A 24,165-nucleotide genomic window follows, 5' to 3' on the forward strand; every position below is an offset into this window, starting at 1 on the left:
AGTACCAACCTGAAAACCAGTTCTTAATGTCTCTCTAACTGAGGGGGGGGGGGAGACATAAATTGCCAAATCATTGGAAGATACTGGATTAAGCAAGGTTTCTTCAGCCTTTGTAACTTAAAGGAGAACTCTGGAGGAACATTCTCAGAGCTCCAGTAACCAGAAGTGATGAGCTATTTGGGTCAAACTGGAAGAGACTGGGAAACAGCAGATGCACATTGGAGTCAAAATTAGCTGCATTTCATGTACACATTCTGAAAGGGTGTATAAGTCTGAACTGCTTGCAAGTATCTAGGTAACATGACTTAGGTTTCACTTCTACATACAGTAAATCTTTCCTGGGTGTTAAACCCACTGAACACAATTGGACTTACTTCTAAGTAACATACATAGATTATAGTTAGTGCCATAGCAGAAAGCTCACTGAAAACTTCGATTCAGTTTGCTATAAACAAAGGCAAACTCAACAAAAGGAAAACAAGTAAGATGTGCGTACTTCAGAACATACTGTTCTTGTCACCTCAAGAAGAGATATCAGAGGTAGATACGGTCAGTTAGATTTGTTGTTGAGGGGGAGAACACATCTTCCTTAGGAAAAAGGTTGGCCCCTTCAGGCATCCAGATCTTTGGCACAGCAGCATGCTACCATCAGAAGCTACTTCCGGAAATGACGGGAACTCCTTAGTACACTATGTATGAGCACATTGCTCCTTCTGTTCACGGAATGAGTTTCCCACTATTGGTATACCGGATGATACCTTTCTAGTTTACAAAAGTCAGAACAGTGGTCCCTTGGTATTTGTGGGGGATCCAATCAAGAACCCTCAAGGATACCAACTTCTGAAGATAATCCAATCCCTGGGGTGCCCTGCCAGCAAATCAGAAGTACCTTGCAAAAGCCTCCGGGAGGCTTACTGAGGCATAGGGAGGCTGTGCGCAACCTCCTCGCGCCTCCGAATACATTCTGGATGTGACTGGAAAGCACTTCAGGTTGTGCCTGGCCGGTCCAGACACATGGCCCTCCAGACATGGGCTCAGCACCTGCACTGAGTCAAATCTGCCGACCTGCAGATTTGGACCTCTATGGTCCATTCCCTCACCACTGCAAGATCTGGAATCAGATTTGGGATCCTGTGCTTCAACCTCACTCTTCCTTCTTTTACATGCAAACTAATCACAGAACCATCAAATTCAGAAGTTATTTGAACTCAGGGTCTTCCAAAGACTGGATATTGCGTTAATTAAGCATTCAAGTTCCAGGAAATCCTGCATTCAAATAAGTGTGAGATCTTTGTCATATGCTACTTTCTACACACACAAAAAAGAGCAAATGCATAAGCTCAAGGTTGATATCACACATGTGGAAGAGTAATGCCCAAAGGGATACTACAGGAGACAAAAAGTTTGTAACATTACAGACTGTGTAGAGAAAATAACTGTTTTATTTTTAAACATCCTAGAATTCAGCCTCATCCACTGAAACTGACTAGCAGTATATAAAGAGAAAAAAAAACTTTACATAGAAAAAACACATTATACAGAACTCACTGTCATTAGAATTGATTGTTTTTAGGAAAAGATTACAAAAATTCATGGACAAAACAATTAAGTTTCTACGTTCAGATGCTATATATCACCAAGCACCAGATACAAGGAATGGTTAACTTGATCATCTCTGTTCGAGCTTTCCAGGGACTTCTTGTACATCATTGCTGGAGATAGTGCTGAACTAAATTAATAGTTTTTTTTTTTTCTAGCAAGTTAGTTCTTACCTAAGGACAGGGGTTCCTAAAGTATATGTCACAGCGCACTCACAGGGATCCTGCAGAATATCCCTAGTAGCCCCTCCTACCTGTTCTCCCAAAAAAGTCCCTCAGACAAGATGTCCCACCCAGACATCTTGGATTTTGTGACGTCTCACAAAATTTGGATACCACCATCTTGGATCACACAAAATCTCATGAGATTTGGGCACCACCATCTTTTAACTCACAAGATTTTGTGGGATGCAAGATGATTGCACCTGGTTGAACCAGGAAGAGGCTGTGTGGCGCCGTGACCCTGATAAGTTTGGGAACCATTGCCTTAGGAGCATTTTTATTCATTTGCTATACCTACATGTGGATACATAACAACAAAGAGCCCTGAACAGGGCTGTCCCTGCTCCAAATACCTCTTGGATACCACCACCTTGCAACTGGCCGACTCTACATAAGAAATAATTACTATGCTAGGAAGAAAAGGAACAATTCTAAAGAGCAGATTCTCCTCTTCTTTTGCAACAGGCTTTGTTCCTAGTCCGACTGACATAGTTGGTGTACAAAGTTAGGCCTGGCCTAATAGGCTTTTATGTTCACATTTCTTCTCAGTGCACTCTCCCTCCCACCAAGATGTTATGTTCAAATTTGAGTCCCCTTCATCCAAGGAGCTCTAAGTGCCAGTTCTGTCATTCCCTCAACCCACTTTTAGCCTCACAAGAACCCTGTAGTTAAACTGAGAGGTGGGATTGACCCATGTGATCTAGCTATATTTTAAGAGTTCAATATTTATTTCTGAATAAGCACATATTAATGTTCTTAGAGTCTAAATCTGTACAGTTGCATCCAACAGTTGCCATCCCTCCAGGATTGGCTTGAATGTCTTCAGGAACCAGCAATGATTTCCAGGAGACTATTGAAAGCAATTCTAAAGATCTTAATATCTTAGTATTGTGTAAAAAATATTTGGGAAGTGGAGGGAGGATTTCACTAAGAATAACTTCAGACTCTACTACCCGATGCTACACTGAGGTTCTAGGAGGGTTGCATTCTGTATTATACAGGCATTCTCTCCCCATATCCATGGTGGATCTGTTTCAGCTCCCCTGTAGATACAGGGGAACCCTATCTCTGCACCCCCCCACCAATTAATGTTCTTTAGACACTCAGTGGGGTAAAGTTTTCTTTCTTTTACAGGATGTTATAAGCATGTAAGGCAGGCAGGCGGGCAGGCAGGAGACAGCCTGAGCGCTTAAAGAGACTGGACTTAACATTAACAGGAAGCAGGAAATTAACTGCTTCCTGTTAACATTAAATTTAATCTCTTCAAGCATTCAGGCTACCCACACCATGCTATAAGCTTGCATGCTTATATCATTCTGTAAAAGAAACGCTTAATCCTAGTAAGCACCTAAAGAACGTTAATGGGCATAGGGAGGGGGTTGGATACCTGTATAACTTATTCTGCTGATACCGGATCAATGGATATGGAGAAGTGGTGCTGTATCTGTATTGTTCCTGTTAACATCAATTGTGTCTCTTCAAGCATTAGGATGCCTGCAGCCAGCCTGCACATCACTATAAGCTTGTATGCTTAAAGAAACCTGTAAACATTCTTGCTTTTTCATTGCAGTAAGGCTTTGAACAATGTGAATGGGTGTGAAGGAGGACCACTGAGACAGAGCACAGAGACCGGGTTCCGCCATATCTGTAGTTTCTGTATCCACCAAGGGCCATGGAACAGATTCCCCATGGATATGGGGATTCATCTGTATTGTTAAGGTGACCAATGACCTCATATTCATAACAAGTGCTCAGGAGGGTCTGCATAAGAATCAACAGTACCATCTATTGGTTGGCCCATCAAACCACTGAAATAAAATCTAGACATTTTATATCTAATAGAAATCAACAAGAAGGTCAATTGTTAGACACAGCTGTCTGAGGGGAAGGGGGGAAGCTCGAAACAATAACGAAACTATTCACCAATAGGTAGGGTAGATTTTCTAGAAAATCTGAAGTCTAAAATCTAAATCCACAACAATTGCTGGCTGTCTCTCATCTGGGTTATCTCCCCCAGTGTGACTTAGAAAACGTACACAAAAAAGCAAAGTGCCTGTCAGAACCTGCTGGCCACTAGATAAACTGAATGTCAAACAATTCTCATTAAAATTTACATTTTTTTCTCCTGATTTCATTTACTTATATATTTACTTAAATATATAACTTTACTAAATGATGCTTTTTGTTTAGCTATACTCTTTATTTTAGTAATACCATATTTTTCAAATAGCTTTCAGTTTGATTCTTATCTGATGTTTCTGATCCTTAATTTTCCTAGTCTTGAAACAAACACTGCAAAGTTATTCATTTAGTGTGAGCTTCATTTCTGAGTATACAACAAGACAGGAAACAGATAAGGACTTATATTGAACCAAAGAAAATGGAGGGATGAAGAGGACAGGTTATCCCAAATCCCTCATGTTTACACCCAGCTGCATCAATCAAAGAAATCGAGCTAGTTCCACTGCTGAAGATTTTATACAGGTCTCCGGGGGACAGAAAAGGATGTGGCGTACGCAAAACACAGAAATGGATGTCTTAGTCACATCCTATCCTGGTACAGAGCTATTTTAATGTAGCACCTAACAGTATCAGATATGAGCGACAAATCCCTGGTTCTAATCTCACATTTCACGAACTCAATTTCTGAAAGTCATTCTCTCTCAGGCTTGGCTAGCCCCTTTCCTCACTCCATCTACAACATGAATCTGGTCTACCCTACATGATTACTGTAATAATTACCAAGCGATGGGAAGTAGTGTATTTAAAACACTCAGGAAGTATTACTTTTCTTAAAATCAGAACAAAAGACACTTGTGTTCCATCCTTATGACATGCAGCACTGCACATTAAGCATGCATGCACAATAAATTAACCATTCTGATCTATGCATAACTTTTAGGAAATTTAGACCACACACGCAAGCAAGCAAGACTACAACAACCATAGCTACACAAGACAAGCTCCACACACAGCCCCAGTTTCGAAAAATGAAACTGAGTTCCTAACACTAGAAAAGCTCAGCTGACAACAGATACAACATATAAGAGCAGGAAACTGTACAAGGCACTACCTATACCCCTCATAACCACCACCTCCGATCAACTACTAACTCACAAAAGAATTATCCTCAATCTACAAAGAATTCAATAATACAGCCATGTGAGGAATCCTAACTAAATCAATCACACCGCTATATACAAGAACACCAATACATGCTCTAAGATGAAGTATATTCTACAAAAGTATATTTGTTTTTTGAAACGTGACAAGCAAGCTTCAGCACTAAGTGCCATTTCACACATTATGTAGAGGTAAATTGGGATCTGTCACCCACTGTACATTCAAATCAATGAGCTGAAGTGACACAGTTTCACAGCAATACATACTCATTGTTTGTCACAATCAACTAACATAGCAGTTACCAAACTGTGGGTCCACAGGGCTGCAACCCAATTTTTGGTGGGTTGCGAAGCTGACAAGACAGATTTGGCTATGTGCATCAAGGGTTAAACAACCAGCTACCTGCTGCCCAATCATCATTAAAGCCACAGAGGTTTGAGCAGCTGGTAATGTGAAACTTTTTTTTTTTAGGTGGATCCCAAGATGCTAAAAAGTTTGGGAGGTACTGAACAAATATGTAATGTGGGGAAACTAATTATAAAACAACTAGTATTTCAAAGAGGAACTCTGAAGCTTGGGAAATCCCTTATTTCCAGCACCACTCTGTTCAAATCAGTGGTTGCCAACCTGTGGCCTGTGGACTTCAAGTGATTTACAAGACCCTGAGAAGTGGTCTGCGAGGTCTCAGAAAATAAAGATATTTTATCTTTTCCAGCCTCTCACCAAGCAAGACACTTGGTGAGCATCTCACTCTGTGGACCACTGAAGTGCCGGCTGCAGCTGCGATCATCCATTCTGCACCCTCTCTGGTGTTCCATGGAGGGAATGCCCACTCACTGTCTTAAGAACATAAGAACAGCCCCACTGGATCAGGCCATAGGCCCATCTAGTCCAGCTTCCTGTATCTCACAGCGGCCCACCAAATGCCCCAGGGAGCACACCAGATAACAAGAGACCTCATTCTGGTGCCCTCCCTTGCATCTGGCATTCTGACATAGCCCATTTCTAAAATCAGGAGGTTGCACATGTACATCATGGCTTGTAACCCGTAATGGATTTTTCCTCCAGAAACTTGTCCAATTCCCTTTTAAACGAGTTCAGGCCAGACGCCATCACCACATCCTGTGGCAAGGAGTTCCACAGACCAACCACACGCTGAGTAAAGAAATATTTTCTTTTGTCCTAACCCTCCCAACACTCAATTTTACTGGATGTTCCCTGGTTCTGGTGTTATGTGAGAGTGTAAAGAGCATCTCCCTATCCCCTCTGTCCATCCCCTGCATAATTTTTTACGTCTCAATCATGTCCCCTCAGGCGTCTCTTTTCTAGGCTGAAGAGGCCCAAATGCCATAGCCTTTTCTCATAAGGAAGGTGCCCCAGCCCAGTAATCATCTTAGTCGCTCTCTTTTGCACCTTATCCATTTCCACTATGTCTTTTTTGAAACGTGGCGACCAGAACTGGACACAATACTCCAGGTGTGGCCTTACCATAGATTTGTACAATGGCATTATATTAGCCATTTTGTTCTCAATACCTTTTCTAATGATCCCAAACATAGAATTGGCCTTCTTCACTGCTGCCACACATTGGGTTGACACTTTCATTGAGTTGTCCACCACCACCCCAAGATCTCTCTCCTGATCTGCCACAGGCAGCTCAGAACCCATTAGCCTATATGTGAAGTTTTGATTTTTTGCCCCAATGTGCATGACTTTACACTTACTGACATTGAAACGCATCTGCCATTTTGCTGCCCATTCTGCCAGTTTGGAGAGATCCTTCTGGAGCTCCTCACAATCACTTCTGGTGAAAATTACCCATTGACACCCACTCTCTGTTTCCTGGTCTTCAAACAGGTCTCAATCTATGAGAGGACCTGTCCTCCCGGGGACCACCAGTGAGGGCAGAGAATAAACTACCCACATTCGGCACCAGTATTTCCAGGGCCGAATGCTCCCATGGACTAAATGTTGTTTTTTTTGTGCAGGGGGTTTGTACGTGGTCCAGGATGACTCCATTTTTCTCTCCAGGGGCTCCTCAAGGTTGGGAACCACTGGTTTAAGTGGGACCCAGGAAGCATCAACTCTGTGCAGTTGCCAGCAGCCCAACACTGTCTGTGTAGGGCCACACACACACCCCAGTGTAAGCCACAAAAAGGAGGAAACACACACACAGAGGCTAAGCAGTGCTGTTCTTGTGGCACAACCACAACTACTTTTGTACAGGTGTGTCCAGGGGAAGTGTCTCAGAAAGAGCCAAGCCTCAGCCCCAGCAACACAGAGCGAGGCAACGTGGGGGACGACGACCAGCGCAGAGATGCTGAAAGAGGACCCACTAAAGCCTCGACTTTTAACCATTTCCTCCCCCCAATCGCCGCACTCAACAGAAGCCCTCCACTTGCCCGCCCGCCCGCCACGCATGCGCAGAAGAATCCGTCGCGAAGGCGCTCTCGCGCTCACCGCATGCGCCTTCCCCCTGAGCCTTCCAACGGCCCCCCTTCTCGCTCATCGCCGCCCCTTCCCAAGTGTGCGCAAGCGTAGTCCTCCTCCCAAGTCTCACCTGAGAGCTCGTCTTGGCCCAACAACTTTCATTCCCCCTCAGCTGCAGCGGGCTCCCAACGGCCCCGCCCCGCCCCGTGCCCCCCTCCCTCACACACCTGGTAGAGCGGCTGCCAGCCATTGGCGGCGTCGATCTCTTGGAACTCCTGCTCGATAGTGACGGTGATGGACATAATGGCGGCCACAGCCGAAGCACTGAAGGCTCCTAGGAGCCGACAAGTTCATCACCCGCCTCCCACCCCTCCGCCCGCTGCTGACAAGACGGGCACGACAGCCCGCCCACTCTGTCACTCGCCCGGCCTGTGACTCTGTTCCGCACCAAGCACGCAGCCTCAGCGCGAGCCTGCACTACACCCGTGCGCATGCGCCGACCAGGGCACGCCCACTAGCGGGAACAGGAGCACCTGGGCTGACGTCGCTGCCCACTTTGGGCGGGAAGGGCGTGGCCTCCGTTCAGAGGGTTTGCGCGCCAGGCAGGTGGTCACTGTGCATTCTTCAAGTAGCAATAGCCCAAGCCTAAAGGTGCTTACTCCTAAGAAATTGTGCATGGGGCTTCAGCCTAAGGTTGCAGTGCTATGCATGCTTTCCTGGAAGACAGGCCCATTCAGTTCAATGGGGCTGACTCCCAGGAAAGCATGCATGGGATTGCAGCCTGACAGCCCAATCCTATGCTTGTCTGCTCAGAAGTAAGTCTCATTAAAGTCAATGGGGCTTACCCCCAGGAAAGTGTGGATAGGATTGGGCTGTGAAACTACAATCCTTTCCTAGGAGTAAGCCCCATGGATGATAATGGGACTTACTTCTGAGTAGACATGCATCGGATTGGGCCCTCACTCCCTTGAATACAAAGATATATTGGGGAGAGTTTTATCCTCAGGACTGCAAATAATTGCTAGGGTGTATAAAGCTGCTATCTGCATTCACAGCACACAGATGCAAAGTGCTTTTTTATGGCACTTGTGTGTTACTTAGGGTGACCAGATGCAAAGGGAGGCAGAGGGCCTATACCTTAAACCAGTGTTTCTCAAACTGTGGGTCGGGTTGATGGGTTGTGAGCCAACTGCAGGTGGGTCCTCATTTATTTTTAATATGTTAGACTTGATGCTACCATGGTATGTGACTGCATTTGGGGAAATACTACAGACCTGTACTTTGAACAAGCTACTATGAATATTCTTTTAAGAATTAACACAGATTTACTGTGGCAACTTTATTAGATCTAGGCCCAATCCTATCCAACTTTCCAGTGTAAATGCTGCAAAGTATTACACTGGTACTGGTATACACTGGTACAAGGTATTTACACTGTAAATTGCATTTACACTGGTACTGGAAAGTTGGATAGAATTGGGCCTAGATCTACTAAAGTTGCCATAGTAAATCTGTTAGGCTCTATACACCAACACTATTTCTGTGTGTGAAAGACTAGTAAGGTCACCGTCTGGAGTTTGTCTCCTTTTAAGGAGTGTGCTTATCAAGACCTTTTTTCAGAGCCCCTCTAGAGGGTTCTTTGGCAATCAGTTAAGGCAGGGGTCTCCAAAGGGGGGGGGAAGATGTGGCCTGCAGCCAGCCTCTTGTCCCCTGAAATCCTCTGGCCCACTCAACTGAACATGACCAGAACTGTGCTCTGTGTCTGGAGGGTGTTCTGAGGGCCAGAGAGGTTGAATGAATGAGCCCATTCATTCATTTATTCACTCATCTAAGTTCCATCTCTAACTTATTTATTTAAATTTTATATTTAAATTCCCCCCCCCCCCACAACATGCCAGAAATTTGATGAGGCCCTCTAGCCAAAAAGTTTGGAGACCCCTGAGTTAAGGCTACAATCCTATGCACATTTTCCTGGGTGTGCCTTATTGAACACAATGGGACTTGCTTCTGAGTAGACATGCCTAGCATTTGGGCTGTAAGTCTCTTCTAGACTAACAGCCCCAATCCTATCCACACTTTCCTGGCAGTAAGCCCCACTGACTCTAATGTGACTTAATTCTGAGTAAACATGCATACACTTGGACTCCAACAGCCCATGCATGTCTACTCAAAAGTAAGTCCCATTAGTGTCAGTGGGGCTTACTCCCAGGGAAGTGTGGCTAGGATTCGGCTGCTGGGCTGCAATCCCACCCACACTTTCCTGAGAGAGCCCCATTGAACACAATGAGGCTTACTTCTGACTAGACACGTATAAGATTGTGTTGAAAGCGGATCGCAAGCAGCGCTCCACTCTCATTCTCTGAGGAAGCGGAGCTGCGAGGAGGCGACGGGCGCCACCTCCCAGCGCCAGGGTGCCTTGTGCCGAGGCCAGAAAGGCCGCCCCGACCGCGCAAGCGCCGGGAGGGGAGCCGCTCAGCGGAGGCTCCACGCAATTAAGCTGAGCCGGGCGCGCTTCTGTGGAGCGAGCGGGAAAGGGGCGAAGCCTCCCCGCCCTCGCAGGGCAGCCGAGCGCTCCGCTCCCCTCGCAGCCGAGGCCGCCGCGATGTTCGTGGCGCGCAGCATCGCGGCCGATCACCGCGACCTCATCCACGACGTCTCCTTTGACTTCCACGGGCGGCGCATGGCGACTTGCTCCAGCGACCAGAGCGTCAAGGTGGGGGCTCCTGGCTGCGGCTTTCTGCTTCTGTCAGCCCGTGTCCGGGCAGCGGGAGCGGGCGAGGAGGGCCGGAAGAGCGGACAGGCCGCCGGGCAGGGCAGGGGCGGTCGTGGCGCCTCCCCTCCCTCAGCCAGCTGCAGCAGCGCCCTCGTGGCTTCCCCCCTGGTCCCAGTGGTGGTCGTTGCTCCTGCGGTGCCTGGGCAAGCTTCCTGTGCAGGGCCAGGCTGCGCCCTCGAGCCTTGCTGGCCATGGTGGGCACAGGGCATCTACTAGTGAAGAAGATGCCAGTGGGAGGCGGCCCTTGAGACCCGGGAGCAGTCCCGGAAGCCACGTGGCTGGCAGCGACATTTAGCGCCCTTGAAACACACTGCTTCTCATACCACTGGTGGTACTTGAGGGGGTGCCCGGTGGCATGTATGGCACCCCATCCCCCTGCCGCCGGGCAGCAAGACCAGCAATGCAGCGCTGGGAGGCTGGCTCAGCAGGGAAAGCTCTAGGGTGTGCTTTCTGTGTGCTAGAAGCCCTCCCGTCCACCCAGGGAGCCCAATCCTATCCACACTTTCCTGGGAGTAAGACTCATTGACCATAAAGGGATTTACTTCTGAGTAGACATGAGTAGGCTTGGGCTGTGAACCTCTTACTGGTGTTTGTCTTGTTGCATCTGGCCTCTCAATCCAGAAGTAACTGGCGATGATGACATCATAGCAGGGTGATGACATCACTGTCGTGACATCATTGCCAGTTACTGTTGGTGGCATTTCCAATAGGTAGACCATGCAGAGTGGTATAGTGGGGGACAAACGTTGAGAAACACTGTTTTATAGGTATTGATTCCTCTAGTAGAATGTCCTAAGACAGTGGTTCTCACACATTTAGCATTGGGACCCACTTTTTAGAATTAGAATCTGTCAGGACCCACAGGAAATGATGTCAAGACCAGAAGTGACATCATCAAGCAGGAAAATTTTTGACAATCCTAGGCTGCAATCCTACCCACACTTACCCAGGAGTAAGTCCCATTTACTATCATTGTTAAAAGAATATACTATATAGTAGCTTGTTAAAAAGTACAGGTCTGTAATATTTCCCCAAATGCAGTCACATGTTGGCAACTTTCAGTCTCAGAAGACTATGGTATCACACTCTGAATGGTGGTTCTGGAAAAGCGTCTAGTGTGGCTGAAAAGGCCAATTTGAGAGTGACAGTCCCTTCCACACTGAGAGCAAATGTATTCTGTCCCTGGTCTGTCTCCCTTTCTTCCTTGCCTCTTTGCCTCAGTCTGTTGGCCAAGTGTCTCTTCAAACTGGGAGAGGCCATGCTGCACAGCCTGCCTCCAAGCAGCCAAGGTTTCCCATCTGTTGAGGTCCATTCCTAAGGCCTTCAGATCTCTCTTGCAGATATCCTTGTAACATGGTAAGCAGTCACATACCATGGTAGCATCAAGTCTAATATATTAAAAAAAAATATTGAAATGAATGGGGACTCACCTGAAATGGACTTGTGACCCACCTAGTGAGTCCCAACCCACAGTTTGATAAACACTGTTCTAAGAGGTAAAAGTATTTCATGCATTTGTTGCAATCCAATACTCACTGACTGGAAGTAAACCCCACTGAACACAGTGGCACTTACTTAAGATAAATATGAATACAGCTTAACTTCTAGAGAGTGCGAGCCCAATCCTATCCAACTTTCCAGGACTGATACAGCCACAATGCAGCCCCAAAGTAAGGGAAGAAATATTCCCTTACTTTGAGGAGGCCTCCATAACTCCCCCCCCCCACTGCAGGATATAGTGCACACCCCATTGGCATTGCTCACAGGCAATTGCCCTCACAGCCCAATCCTGTCCACACTTTCCTGGAAGTAAGCCCCATTGACTCTAAGGCACTTACTTCTGAGTAGACATGCCCAGGATTGGGCTGTTAGGCAGTTGCAGAAAAAAAACAGCCTTGTAACACCCAATTTATTTTAGTATAAGCTATCATGGAGTACAGTTCACCATCATTTTATAGGATATTTTAAGTGAACTTTAACACCAATACAAGAGGAACTAACAACAAAATGTTACATCAACCCAACTCAAAGGCAAATTAACTCAAGCAGATCAATTTCCTCCTTTGTTCTCCCCTATCCCCACTATGTGTTCAGTTTTTTCCTCCCCCCAGCATTCCAACACCTCATCATTCCATGGTTGCAGTAGTCACTGAGGATAATCAGTCCCTCTCAGGCAATTTGGGCTCCTCCCCCTTTCCATTTAATTTTATTTCACTCTGCACACTGAGAGCCCAATCCTATGCATGTCTACTCAGAAGTAAGTCCCATTAGAGTCAATGGGGCTAACTCCTAGGAAAGTGTGGATAGGATTGGGCTGTCAGAAAATCTCCCAAATATATGCAGGTCGTCCCATTTTCCATGGATAGCTCCATTTCACATACAGATCAATAGGCACTTAAGCACCGAGTTATTTGTGGGCACATGCATTACACATCTACATTTTTTTAATGATTTTTTTTCTACGTGAACTGCAGTCTTTCAGATACATACTAAGGAATTCATCCCATTGAGCTTAGTGAAACTCCTTAAGTCATTTCTGCCCAACGTTGCATATATGCAACAGGAACCAAATGTGTACACCAGTGGGCAAAAATAGGTTTTAATAAACTTGCAGAGGAATAGTCTGCTGTTCAATTAGTTATTAGAATTGTTTTTGTAGTTTTAAATAGTTTTCAAATAAAGAAAATAAATTCCATTTGACATAGTATTTAGTTTTATAATTGGTCTGGCATATCTTAAAAATGTAGTTCAAAACTCTCTTGGTTGGAAATAATCTTAAAATTAATTTGAATTCGCATAATTCACCTCAAGGGTGAGTTCTAACTCATTTTGTACTTGGATAGTCCAATCCTATTGGGCTGCAGAGCTGGCAGAATACAAGTTCCACCTGGCTGCCATAAGTCAACTGTAAAGTGCTTTCTGGCAGCACATGCTGCACATGCCATCACTATGCTGCCTGCAAGCCAGCATGGGAAGCGGTGGGCAGGGCAGAATGGGGGCAAAACTGGGCAGGAAGGGGAAGGAATGAAAGGCTGCAGGAGGGATGAATCTGGTGGTGACAGAGCAAGCCAGATCCTATCCTTAGCTGCATCCTTCCTGCCCTCTTTCTCTCCTTGTTGTGCCACTGGCGCAGGTCCGAAGAGCCCCATTATGGGGTGGGAGGTTTACAAGAAGGAAAAGGAGGTTTAAATATTTCAGACAGGGTTGGGCCATTAAAAATTCTAGCTGTTACTTCTATAGGGTAATATACATACATTGTCCCATGTGGTACTGTGCTTGTATCTTGTCCTATGTATGGTAAAAAGCTACAATTGGCTGTGGATTGCAGTGCAGATCTAGTCAACCAAACTTACACAGGCATTTGTCTTGTGACAATATGCACATCAATATGCACATTTGTTCATACATGGAAATAACAGCTGTATAAGAAAATGACTGTGTTAAGCTGCACTGAGAATTATGAAGGGTTCAGACTGAATGGAACTATTAAAAGATTGTGTTATAAACAACACTGTAGTGCAAGCAAATATAATGCCATATCAGAATGCTTCACGTAACCAGCCTCCTAAGGGGAAATACATTAGCTCATGCATGAGTTGGTCCCAGGTAAGGAATGTTTGTGGTTTCATATCCTCCTGGGGCTTTCCCTGGCGCCTGATCTTTTATCTTGCTGCCTGGATGCAGACCAAGTTGTTTTCACATTTTTGAGGGAAGGGTATAGATTTAATTCTTTGACTTTGTTGATAGGTCTGGGACAAAGGTGAAAATGGAGAATGGCACTGTACTGCTAGCTGGAAGGTAAGAACTTGATTTGGGTGTTGTATGGAATAATCCTTGGGAAAGATTAATCCTTAACTGTATGCAGGGTCAACTCAGGAGGTCAACTGAGATAGTTGCCTCAGGCAGTGCGCTCAATGGCAAGGGACACCTGCCTTCATCTGCTTACTTTCTGCACTCTTCCTGTTCTTGCTCCATGGAATTGAGAAAAAAGAAGGCTAGGTATCAGAAAAGAAAGTATAAAGGAGAAAAATATTGGCTTTCCTTTACTCAATACATTTCTGGTTCAATCTCCTCTTCAACTTCAGGAAATGTGAGAGCTGCTGACTGGCAAGCCGATGGTTAAGAGAGGGGCATAATCTGGCATACTGTTTCAGATGCTGTGTGATGGCATGACTGTGTAGTGTCTAACACCAGAACAAGGGGACATCCACTAAAATTGAGTGTTGAGTGTTAGAATATACAAAAGAAAATATTTCTTCACTCAGTGTGTAATTAGCCTGTGGCACTCCCTAACACAGAACTCCTAGATGCCTTTAAAAGAGGATTGGACATATTTAGGGATGAAAAGTTCACAGGTTACAAGCCATAATAGGTATATGCAACCTTCTGGTTTTAGAAGTACAGTGATGCCTCGCAAGACGAATGCCTCGTGCAACGAAAAACTCGCAAGACGAAAGTGTTTTGCTATTTTTTTGGTGACTCGCAAGACAAATTTTTCTATGGCCGTGCTTTGCAAGACGAATTTTTTTGCATTTTTTTTTGTTTTGGTTTGTTTTAAATCGCACAACCGTTAATACCCAGGATGCATTGAAGTTTTGTGCTTGAAATTTTTGAAATCCTCTGTACAGTATGTATGCCTTTAAAGAGCACTTAATAAACACTTTGTAAACCAAATTTGACTTTGTTCTGACTTTTTTTGCCCATAGGAACGCATTAATTAAATTTCAATGCATTCCTATGGGAAACCATGCTTCGCAAGACGAAATTTTCGCAATACGAAACGACTCGCGGAACGAATTAATTTCGTCTTGCGAGGCATCACTGTATGCTACTTTGAAATGTCAGATGCAAGGGAGTGGCAATAGGATGCAGGTGTCTTGTCTTCTGCACACCCTGAGGCATCTGGTGGGCCACTGTGAGATACAGTAAGCTGGACTAGATTGGCCTTTGGCCTGATCAAACAGGCCTCTTCTTCTGTGCCCTGTCAAACTGTAGAGAGGAAAAATTACCAATATTGCTTTGGCTTTGTGTAACTTTTATTTAAAACACAAGATGTGTGCTCGTATACGAAAGGATCTCCATGGGTCTCTCTAAAACACCCTTCATGTTCTGTACCTTTGATCCTATTACTTCAATTAGTTAGGAAGCTTATATTTAACCTTTAGCATGGAATTTTGAGCGTTGGAAATTACTTTATTAGGAGTACAGGTGAGCATTACTTAGCAATGCTCTGGCCAGCGATAGCCCACATATGCGACGGCTGCAGCTGGTCCCTGTTCACCCCCCCAAGCCTCTGAAGCTGAGGGGAGCTGTGCTCCTCTCGCCTCTGGAAGCTTTTCTGAGCCTCGGAGAGACAGCACGCATCTGTTCACTTCCTCTCTGAGGTTCAGAATGGCTGTTTTGACCAAGAACACGTCTTCCAGTTTTTTTTCACCCAAAACAGGCTTACTGAGCCTCTGGACATGAGGTGAGTGTGGCTCCTCTTGCCTTTTGGAGGCTTTGTATAGCATCAAGCCTCGCTTAGCAATGGGTGCCAGTTCATATGAACATAAAAACAGCCCCACTGGATCAGGGGGATGTCTCCCTTGCATCTGGCCTATGGCCTGGACATAGCCCATTTCTAAAATCAGGAGGTTGCACATGTACATCATGGCTTGTAACCCGTAATGGATTTTTCCTCCAGAAACTTGTCCAATTCCCTTTTAAAGGAGTCCAGGCCAGACGCCATCACCACATCCTGTGGCAAGGAGTTCCACAGACCAACCACATGCTGAGTAAAGGATTATTTTCTCTTGTCTGTTCTAACTCTCCAAACACTCAATTTTAGTGGATGTCCCCTGGTTCTGGTGTTATGTGAGAGTGTAAAGAGCATCTCCTTATCCACTCTGTCCATCCCCTGCATAATTTTGTATGTCTCAATCATGTCCCCCCTCAGGCGCCTCTTTTCTAGGCTGAAGAGGCCCAAACGCCGTAGCCTTTTCTCATAAGGAAGGTTCCCCAGCCCAGTAATCATCTTAGTCGCTCTCTTTTGCACCTTTTCCATTTCCACTATGTCTTTTTTGAGATGAGGCGACCAGAACTGGACAAAATACTCCAGGTGTGGCCTTACCATCGATTTGTACAATGGCATTATAATGTTAGCTGTTTTGTTCTCAATACCTTTTCTAATGATCCCAAGCATAGAAGTGGCCTTCTTTACTGCCGCCGCACATTGAGTCGACACTTTCATCGACCTGTCCACCACAACCCCAAGATCTCTCTCCTGATCTGTCACAGACAGCTCAGAACCCATCAGCCTATATGTGAAGTTTTGATTTTTTGCCCCAATGTGCATGACCTTACACTTACTGACATTGAAGCGCATGTGCCATTTTGCTGCCCATTCTGCCAGTCTGGAGAGATCCTTCTGGAGCTCCTCACAATCACATCTGGTCTTCATCACTTGGAAAAGTTTGGTGTCGTCTGTGAACTTTGCCACCTCACTGCTCAACCCTGTCTCCAGGTCATTTATGAAGAGGTTGAAAAGCACCGGTCCCAGGACAGATCCTTGGGGCACACCGCTTTTCATCTCTCTCCATTGTGAAAATTGCCCATTGACACCCACTCTCTGTTTCCTGGTCTTCAACCAGTTCTCAATCCATGAGAGGACTTGTCCTCTAATTCCCTGACTGTGGAGTTTTTTTAGTAGCCTTTGGTGAGGGACCGTGTCAAACGCCTTCTGAAAGTCCAGATATATAATGTCTACGGGTTCTCCCACATCCACATGCCTGTTGACCTTTTCAAAGAATTCTATAAGGTTTTTGAGGCAAGACTTACCCTTACAGAAGCCATGCTGAGTCTCCCTCAGCAAGGCCTGTTCGTCTATGTGTTTTGAGATTCTGTCTTTAATGGGCATTCCACCATCTTACCCAGTATAGATGTTAGGCTGACCGGCCTATAGTTTCCCAAGTCCCCCCTCTTTCCCTTTTTAAAGATATGCGTGACATTTGCTATCCTCCAATCTTCTGGCACCGTGGCCGTTTTGAGGGATAAGTTGCATATCTTAGTCAGGAGATCAGCAACTTCATTCTTCAATTCCTTGGGTGGATGCCTTCAGGGCCCGGTAACTTACTGATCTTTAATTTATCAATGAGGTCTGAAACATCTCTTTTAACCTCTAAAAGGTTTCCTGTCTAAACCTCTAAAAGGTTTCGCATTCCTGTCATTAAGTGATGCATGACGGTACTTCAAAACGACTTTGAGGTTCCCTGTTTAGTTTGTATTGCTTCTTCAATTCTGAGAAGGTATGTAAAAAAATGTTTTCTACTGTAGCATTTAACCTGTAAGCTTCAACTTCTTTTTAATTTTATAGACTCACAGTGGGTCAGTGTGGCGTGTGACATGGGCACATCCAGAGTTTGGACAAGTTTTGGCTTCCTGCTCCTTTGACAGAACAGCTGCTGTGTGGGAAGAAATAGTGGGAGAATCAAATGATAAACTCCGAGGGCAGAGTCACTGGGTAAGGTTTGAAACATGACTTTCTGTTTTGCTCTCTTGTTTTGTACTTTGAAATCTTTTTGTAGATGACTTGAGCACCTTGTCTGGTAAACTTCAGACCTCTCTTGGGAGGAATTTTATTTCAAGTACGAAATCCTTTTAGATTTGTAACTTGCTTTATATATTGCATATAGGTTTTGCAAAATCATTGGTCTAGATAGCACTCCAGACACACCATTTCCACTATACCTAGGATTGAACTCTGCTTCCCACCTATTTCATTCCCATTCTGTAGTACCACTAGTCATTTTTAACAGGCAGCTTCCTGCAGGACTTTCTGGCCTTTAGATGGCTGTTGGTATGTATGATCTCATGTGGGTCTTTCAGTTTGGTTTTATTTCATTTGCAGCCTTGTTCCCCAAGCAGTTACTTGGATTGTGAACCCTTATGTAAGAAGTGTTACAATTTAGACAAATCATTTCAACCTTCTCTGAGTCCATGGGAAAGAGCAGGTTATGATAATGTTAATCAGCATAACTCAAAATATATGTAGGAGAGTAGAGCGCAGGGGTTAACAAGTGTTGGATACAAATGCCTCACACACAGTGTTCAGTTGTACATAGTAACTTCGTGGCCCCCTGCTTCCAGCAGCAGCCCCTGGTGTCCTCTAAAAAGCTCACCAGACAAGCACCCCTTAAGTCTTGAGGATCTGCCATTACAAGGATGCATTTGTCTTAATGATTTGTTATCTTTTGAAATATACAAAATAATTTGTTCTTTTTTTATTGGGTTGGCCAGAAAATATTTCAAAATATGACATGAGGATATGTCTTAAGTTCTTCATAGCTTGCAAGGTTTATAATATGAGTAATTTGTGTCTTTTGCTGATTCCTTTCTTGAATAAAGCTTGTATTCTTGACTAGAAGGTAGCCCTGCATGTAACAACATAATTGCTCACTGACACCCTGTTGATTTTCTCTAATAGTGCTGCATAAATTACATTTCTGAAAATCTCTTTCCCCTTTTCTAATTACTGCTGTGTTCAGGTAAAAAGAACTACTCTGGTGGACAGTCGGACATCAGTTACAGATGTAAAGTTTGCTCCAAAGCATATGGGTCTCATGTTGGCAACATGTTCAGCAGATGGTGTTGTTAGGATATATGAAGCGCCAGATGTTATGAATCTCAGTCAGTGGTCACTTCAGCATGAAATCTCTTGTAAACTAAGCTGCAGTTGTATTTCCTGGAATCCTTCAAGGTAAGTTATTACTTTCATTGACGGACTAATAAGGGACTGATTGAAAGTCTAAGGTAATTTCTAGAAAACTAGGAATACTAAATTCTTTCATTTGACCCAAGTGTGTGTATGTGTGACTTTTAATTCACTATGCATGTGTGTTTAAGGATAATAATTTAGGTTTTGGCTAAATCAGAATCCTTGTAAATATATTGTAATATAAATATACATTTTGTAATATAAATTACATTTACATTTATAAAAATAAAATGTATTTAATATTGTAATTGCAGTTGTCGTGCACATGCTCCTATGATAGCTGTAGGAAGTGATGATAGCAGTTCAAATCTACTGGCAAAAGTTCAGATTTATGAATACAATGAAAATACCAGGTAAGAGAAAGAAAAACACCAACTTCTGCCATGGTTTTAAATATTTCATTATGTGTGGGAGTAGCATTTGATCTGTTCAGATGACTGGAAATACCAAATAATTTGTTTCTGAGAATTAGATACATTAAAATAAGTGAGGCCTTAATTTGATATTGGTCTTATAACTATGGCGAGAATCCCAGAATTATGCTGGTTCCATGAGCCCAAACAGATTTTGACTACTTCTTTTGATACTTTCTATGGCGTGGTGGAGAAGAGTCAAAAGCAGTTTCTAGTTGGACATGAAACAGGATCCTGTTCAAAGAAAAAAGTAAAACAACAACATTATTTTCTTTTTTTAACTAATACATTTTTGTTTTATTAAAAACATATACAAAAAGTTAAAAAGTAAAGACATTACAAATTGTGTGGCAAGCGCGGAGATCTTGAACTACATTTCTTTGTTCTACTACAAAATCATACAAAAAATTAATTATCAAATCTTAGAGTCTTGTATACAAGAGAGTTTGGACTTCACTTGTATGTTTTTTTCCTTTTGAATCAAGGAAAAGCTTTGATTTTTCTAGCTTTCTAGACCTCAATACCTCTGTGAAAACCCCATGATGCCAAGTGATTTTTTTAAGGGGGGGGGCGTAGATTTAAACACTTATAGTTAACAATCTGTGGTTTAATAATTATCTGGATCTATCCTTCAGGTTAGATTTGTTATCATGCTGTCTTTCAGCATATTTAGTTTCATACATCACTTACGTTGACTGGCCCCATAGAGTCAATTGGTCATTTTGTTGTGTGACATAAATTGCATAGCACATTTCACATCCCAAAAAAAAATTAATTTCTAGAATATGCTGTTAGATGAGAACATATTTTCAAAATAATAATTGTATGTGAGAATTCGACCATAATGTTTCTTTTAAAAAGCTGTTTTTGGAGGCAGGACTACTTATACCATGAAAGAAGGTAAAGTGAGCCAGATAGTGGAACAGATCTGAGAACAGCCCAGCCAGCATCCCTCCCATAGGTGGTGGAAAGGCAGAGGAAAGAGATAAAATGTTAATCGTACTGGTTTCCCTTTTCTAATAGGGAAGGGAAATGGAAGAGATTTGAAAGAATAGAAGGCGTTTGTGGGATGGCTTTAATAGAAAAATAGATGTGGGGAAGATGCTGTTTCTTAGTCCACTTCAGGCAGCAGAAATGGGCTGGCACTGTCTTGGGGCATGATCTATGCTTACATGTTCATAACTTGACTGTTGGTTACTTCTCAGGAAGTATGCAAAAGCAGAAACTCTTATGACAGTCACGGATCCTGTACATGATATCGCATTTGCTCCAAATCTGGGAAGATCCTTCCATATATTAGCTGTAGCAACCAAAGATGTACGAATTTTCACACTGAAGCCTCTAAGGTGGGTTTTTGACACTGATGCAGGAAGCAGATTCATGTAATTTTTCTCTCAAGCATGATATAATTTGTCCTTAGAGTTAAAATCTAATAAGTTTTTCAGTATGTAGTGTGTTAGTACTACATAAAGATGCACAAATAGGAAAGACTTTGAACTTTAGAGTGCTGCTTCTGTTTTAAGATTTATTTTTTGTTAACAATGTAAACTTCTGAAATGAATGTATGAAATGAATAAATTTTCATGACAAGTACAGAATATTTCCTTTTTTCAATAGGAAAGAATTGACTCCTTCCTCAGGACTGACAAAATTTGAAGTTCAGCTAGTAGCTCAGTTCGATAATCATAATTCCCAGGTTTGGCGTGTAAGCTGGAATATCACTGGCACAGTGCTTGCATCTTCAGGAGATGATGGATGTGTAAGGCTTTGGAAAGGTAAAACTTCCATAATGAAATATGTTTTGGAAGCCTTCCATTCTCTATGTGTGATTAAATGCTCAGTTGTTAAGTTTCAGACTACAGTCTAAGCATGTGTACTAGTAAGTCCCATTGAACTCAGGAAGGATAATGCAGGTACTAAGACTTGGTTTTCATGTTGCTTTGGGCATGTGGATGTGGGCATGTTGCTTTGGGCATGCCTTATGGTTTGGGACAAGAGACTGCCTTCCATTAATGTTCAGAAGCCAGTCTGAACTGGAAATGCTTCAGTGTTGGCTTCCTGACACCTTGTGTGCTCTTGAGGAAGTGAGAGAGCTACTGCTGCCTCATGCTTTCATGTCTTTCTCAACTTTGTCTAGTTCTGGAAAGCAGCAGTTCCTTGTTGCTGCAACAACAGCTGTCTTTCTTAGGTTACAATCCTAAGTTTTCATGCAAGTATGTCTCATTGAATTCAGTAGGATTCATTTCTGAGTACATGTGCATAGGCTTGCACAAATCAGCTACTATTAGAACAAGTGGGAAACTACAGTTAAAAAAAAACCTGAAATAGCTGAGAAGGATAACGTGGTATGGGCAGCAGCAATGAATGATTCTTTTTCCTGTCTGCTCAGGGTGAGACAACTGAAGCAATCGTTGGAATACTTACCTATAGTGCAGTCTTTTTGTCACAAGTTTTATTTTGGGCAGCCCACAGGTTTTTTTTAGTGTTTAGACATTTGTTTTTTCCTCAAATGTCCTTAAAGAGCTATACTATTCTAAGTGTAGAAGCATTTTCAGAAAATAGTAATTAGACTTTGTGGATTTCTTTTCTAGCTAATTATATGGACAACTGGAAGTGCACTGGAATTCTGAAAGGTAATGGGAGTCCTGTCAATGCTAGTTCTACGCAGCAGGGAGTTTTTAATGCTCCTTTAGGCACAACCAATACAAGTCTCCAGAATTCAGTAAATGGGACATCAGCTGGCAGGTAAGCGACTTTGTAAACTCTTTGTAAACTGCATTTAAAACTGTCTTGCTAAAATCCTTAGCATCTTTGTGGTCTTCAAATACATAGTTATTAAAAATCAGTATTACATCAATAGTTTAGAGTTGTTGAATTGTGCTCATGCTGCCAGAGTTGTTCAGAAGTGCATAATAGACAAATACTGCTCCTAAGAATTTCTCCCTGTTACTGTTCATATACTTGAAAGAGGCTAAGGCCTCTGAGCATTTTGAATACCATGTCATCTACTCCTTTATCTTTCATACTCTCGGCATCTGCCTCTTATTATCCTGTATCACCATGACCACTAATTATCGTCCTGTCTCTCAACCAAGGTCTCTTTGACTTCACGTTCCTGTCCTCTGCTACTTCCTGAGACTCCTTGGGAACAGAACCCTTCTCCCATCCTATCCTTCAGTAGCCTTTGGCATCCACTTTGTTCTAGTAGTTCTCAACATGAGTCTATTTTGGGCTTTTCCCTTCCCTCGCAAACTTGATTCTGAAAGGAGCCATTGCTGGACAATGAACTTACAGAACTGTCCCTGGCACTGGAGACGGCCATAGTGGTGGCTTTGATGGACACAACTTGGAGCATATGCTGTAGATTATATTGTCTGGTTTTTCTCCAGAAACCCAAGTACTAAATTTTTTTTTTTTAATTAGAGTGCTCATACAAATGATGCTAGGATAGAAATCTTTTAAATAAATATGTCCTAGATGATCGGTAAGCTGGCTTTTGAGTACTTGGGCAATGCAGCTGCACATTGCTGTAGTTCTGATTTGTAACACAGCTTGTAACTCTCTAATGCTGGTATTTGAGGTTCCCCTTTACAGTTGATACTCATGAGACACAGGCAGTTGCTGTCTGAGTGGGAATGCAGAGAGAAGATGCTGCTAATGGGGGAGAAAAACCTGGCTCTACTCTTGTGAGAATACCCTTCCATTGGGTATTATAGGATCCCTTGTTATGAAATATGCTGCAGTGGTAATTATTGGGCAAACCTGAGGAGGAAAGGAGTGTGACCTAATGAAGTTCAGTGTAGAACTCTATGGCAGCACCTATTGTGGAGACCTTGCTACCTTGTTTGGGCTGTGTCCTGACAGTTGCTATCTGATGATCTGCAGTAAATGTATACATACATACAAGCACTGAGGCTTACCCATCTGTTACTCATGCTCCTTTAGACTGTGCTTTAAATGGAGATTTAGGAAAGGTGTTTAAATTTCTGTAGTTAAACAGAATTTTGTGTTAAGTATGTAGTCATAAGGAGAAAATGTCTTTTATGAAAATATGAATTTTAGGCACAACTGGAGGAAGAAGGAAGAAGTACCAAGATGCTAACAATGATATGCATGCCAGCTGTTGTAGAAAACCACGAACATAATTTTGCTTTTTTTACTCAATTTGAACATAGGGTCAAAACCAGTTTACTGAGCTCCTTCAGATTCTGTTTACTGAGCTCCTTCAGATTCTATGTAAACATACATGTAAATGCTGACCCTTAGAAGTAAGCTGATATGACACAATATTAAATTACTGTTACTGTTTTTTAGGGCTCAACATTTTGTACTTTTGTTAATAAACTCTAGTAACACTACTAACATTTTTGAAAATCTGATGTTTTATGCTTAACAGTAAAATAATAAATGTTTGAGAAGTGTCTGAAAAGATTAAAACGTAATAAACCTACCAACTACTGCTCTACAGTATTCTTATTGTACGTATAACCATGTGTGTCTAAAATTGTGATGCATTTTCCCTTCTCCATTTGTATTATGTCCTTTTAACAGAAAGCACAGCTGATATCAAGCTAACTGGAGTAACTTTGCTGTTTTGCTGCTTGTTGCATGCACACAGGAATGGAAAGCGATCTCCTTTTTCCCCTCCCCAACGCCGTTTGACCTCTTCCCAAGACACCAACAGTCTGCCTTCTACTAAATGCAAATCAAAAGGCTCTTTTAAAAACACTGTATATGTATTCTTCTAGCCAGCGCAGTTTGACCATGTTGGAATATGTGAAAATATAATGGAAAAGTCCTCTTGTAGAGATACTTTTTTCACCTAAAATCACTGAGCCAGGCAGAGGGGGAAGC

The 24,165-nt window shown here is 43.1% G+C and overlaps 2 protein-coding genes across 4 annotated transcripts in view; one reads left to right on the top strand and one right to left on the bottom strand.

Annotated features, from left to right (window-relative positions):
- The window catches only part of PTPN2 (protein tyrosine phosphatase non-receptor type 2), a 28,538-nt gene extending 20,730 nt beyond the window's left edge, over window positions 1–7,808 (bottom strand). For 2 of the 3 annotated variants that reach the window (XM_066625516.1, XM_066625514.1), the window contains exon 1: window positions 7,601–7,755. In XM_066625516.1, coding sequence (XP_066481613.1) covers window positions 7,601–7,675 — 75 coding nt within the window. In that variant the 5' untranslated portion in view covers window positions 7,676–7,755. Of the gene's footprint in view, window positions 1–7,600 lie in introns of all 3 variants that reach the window. The other variant, XM_066625515.1, reaches the window with a different exon arrangement.
- A 2,032-nt stretch (window positions 7,809–9,840) lies between these two features.
- CEP192 (centrosomal protein 192) overlaps window positions 9,841–24,165 on the top strand; it is an 89,612-nt gene continuing 75,287 nt past the window's right edge. The window contains exons 1-8 of the mRNA XM_066624435.1: window positions 9,841–10,086; window positions 13,894–13,944; window positions 17,498–17,644; window positions 18,669–18,880; window positions 19,153–19,251; window positions 20,517–20,657; window positions 20,929–21,086; window positions 21,903–22,056. Of these exons, the coding sequence (XP_066480532.1) occupies window positions 9,976–10,086; window positions 13,894–13,944; window positions 17,498–17,644; window positions 18,669–18,880; window positions 19,153–19,251; window positions 20,517–20,657; window positions 20,929–21,086; window positions 21,903–22,056 (1,073 nt within the window). The 5' untranslated portion in view covers window positions 9,841–9,975. The remainder of the gene's footprint in view (window positions 10,087–13,893; window positions 13,945–17,497; window positions 17,645–18,668; window positions 18,881–19,152; window positions 19,252–20,516; window positions 20,658–20,928; window positions 21,087–21,902; window positions 22,057–24,165) is intronic.

Source organism: Tiliqua scincoides, chromosome 4, assembly GCF_035046505.1.
Source record: "Tiliqua scincoides isolate rTilSci1 chromosome 4, rTilSci1.hap2, whole genome shotgun sequence".
Lineage (NCBI taxonomy): Eukaryota > Metazoa > Chordata > Lepidosauria > Squamata > Scincidae > Tiliqua > Tiliqua scincoides.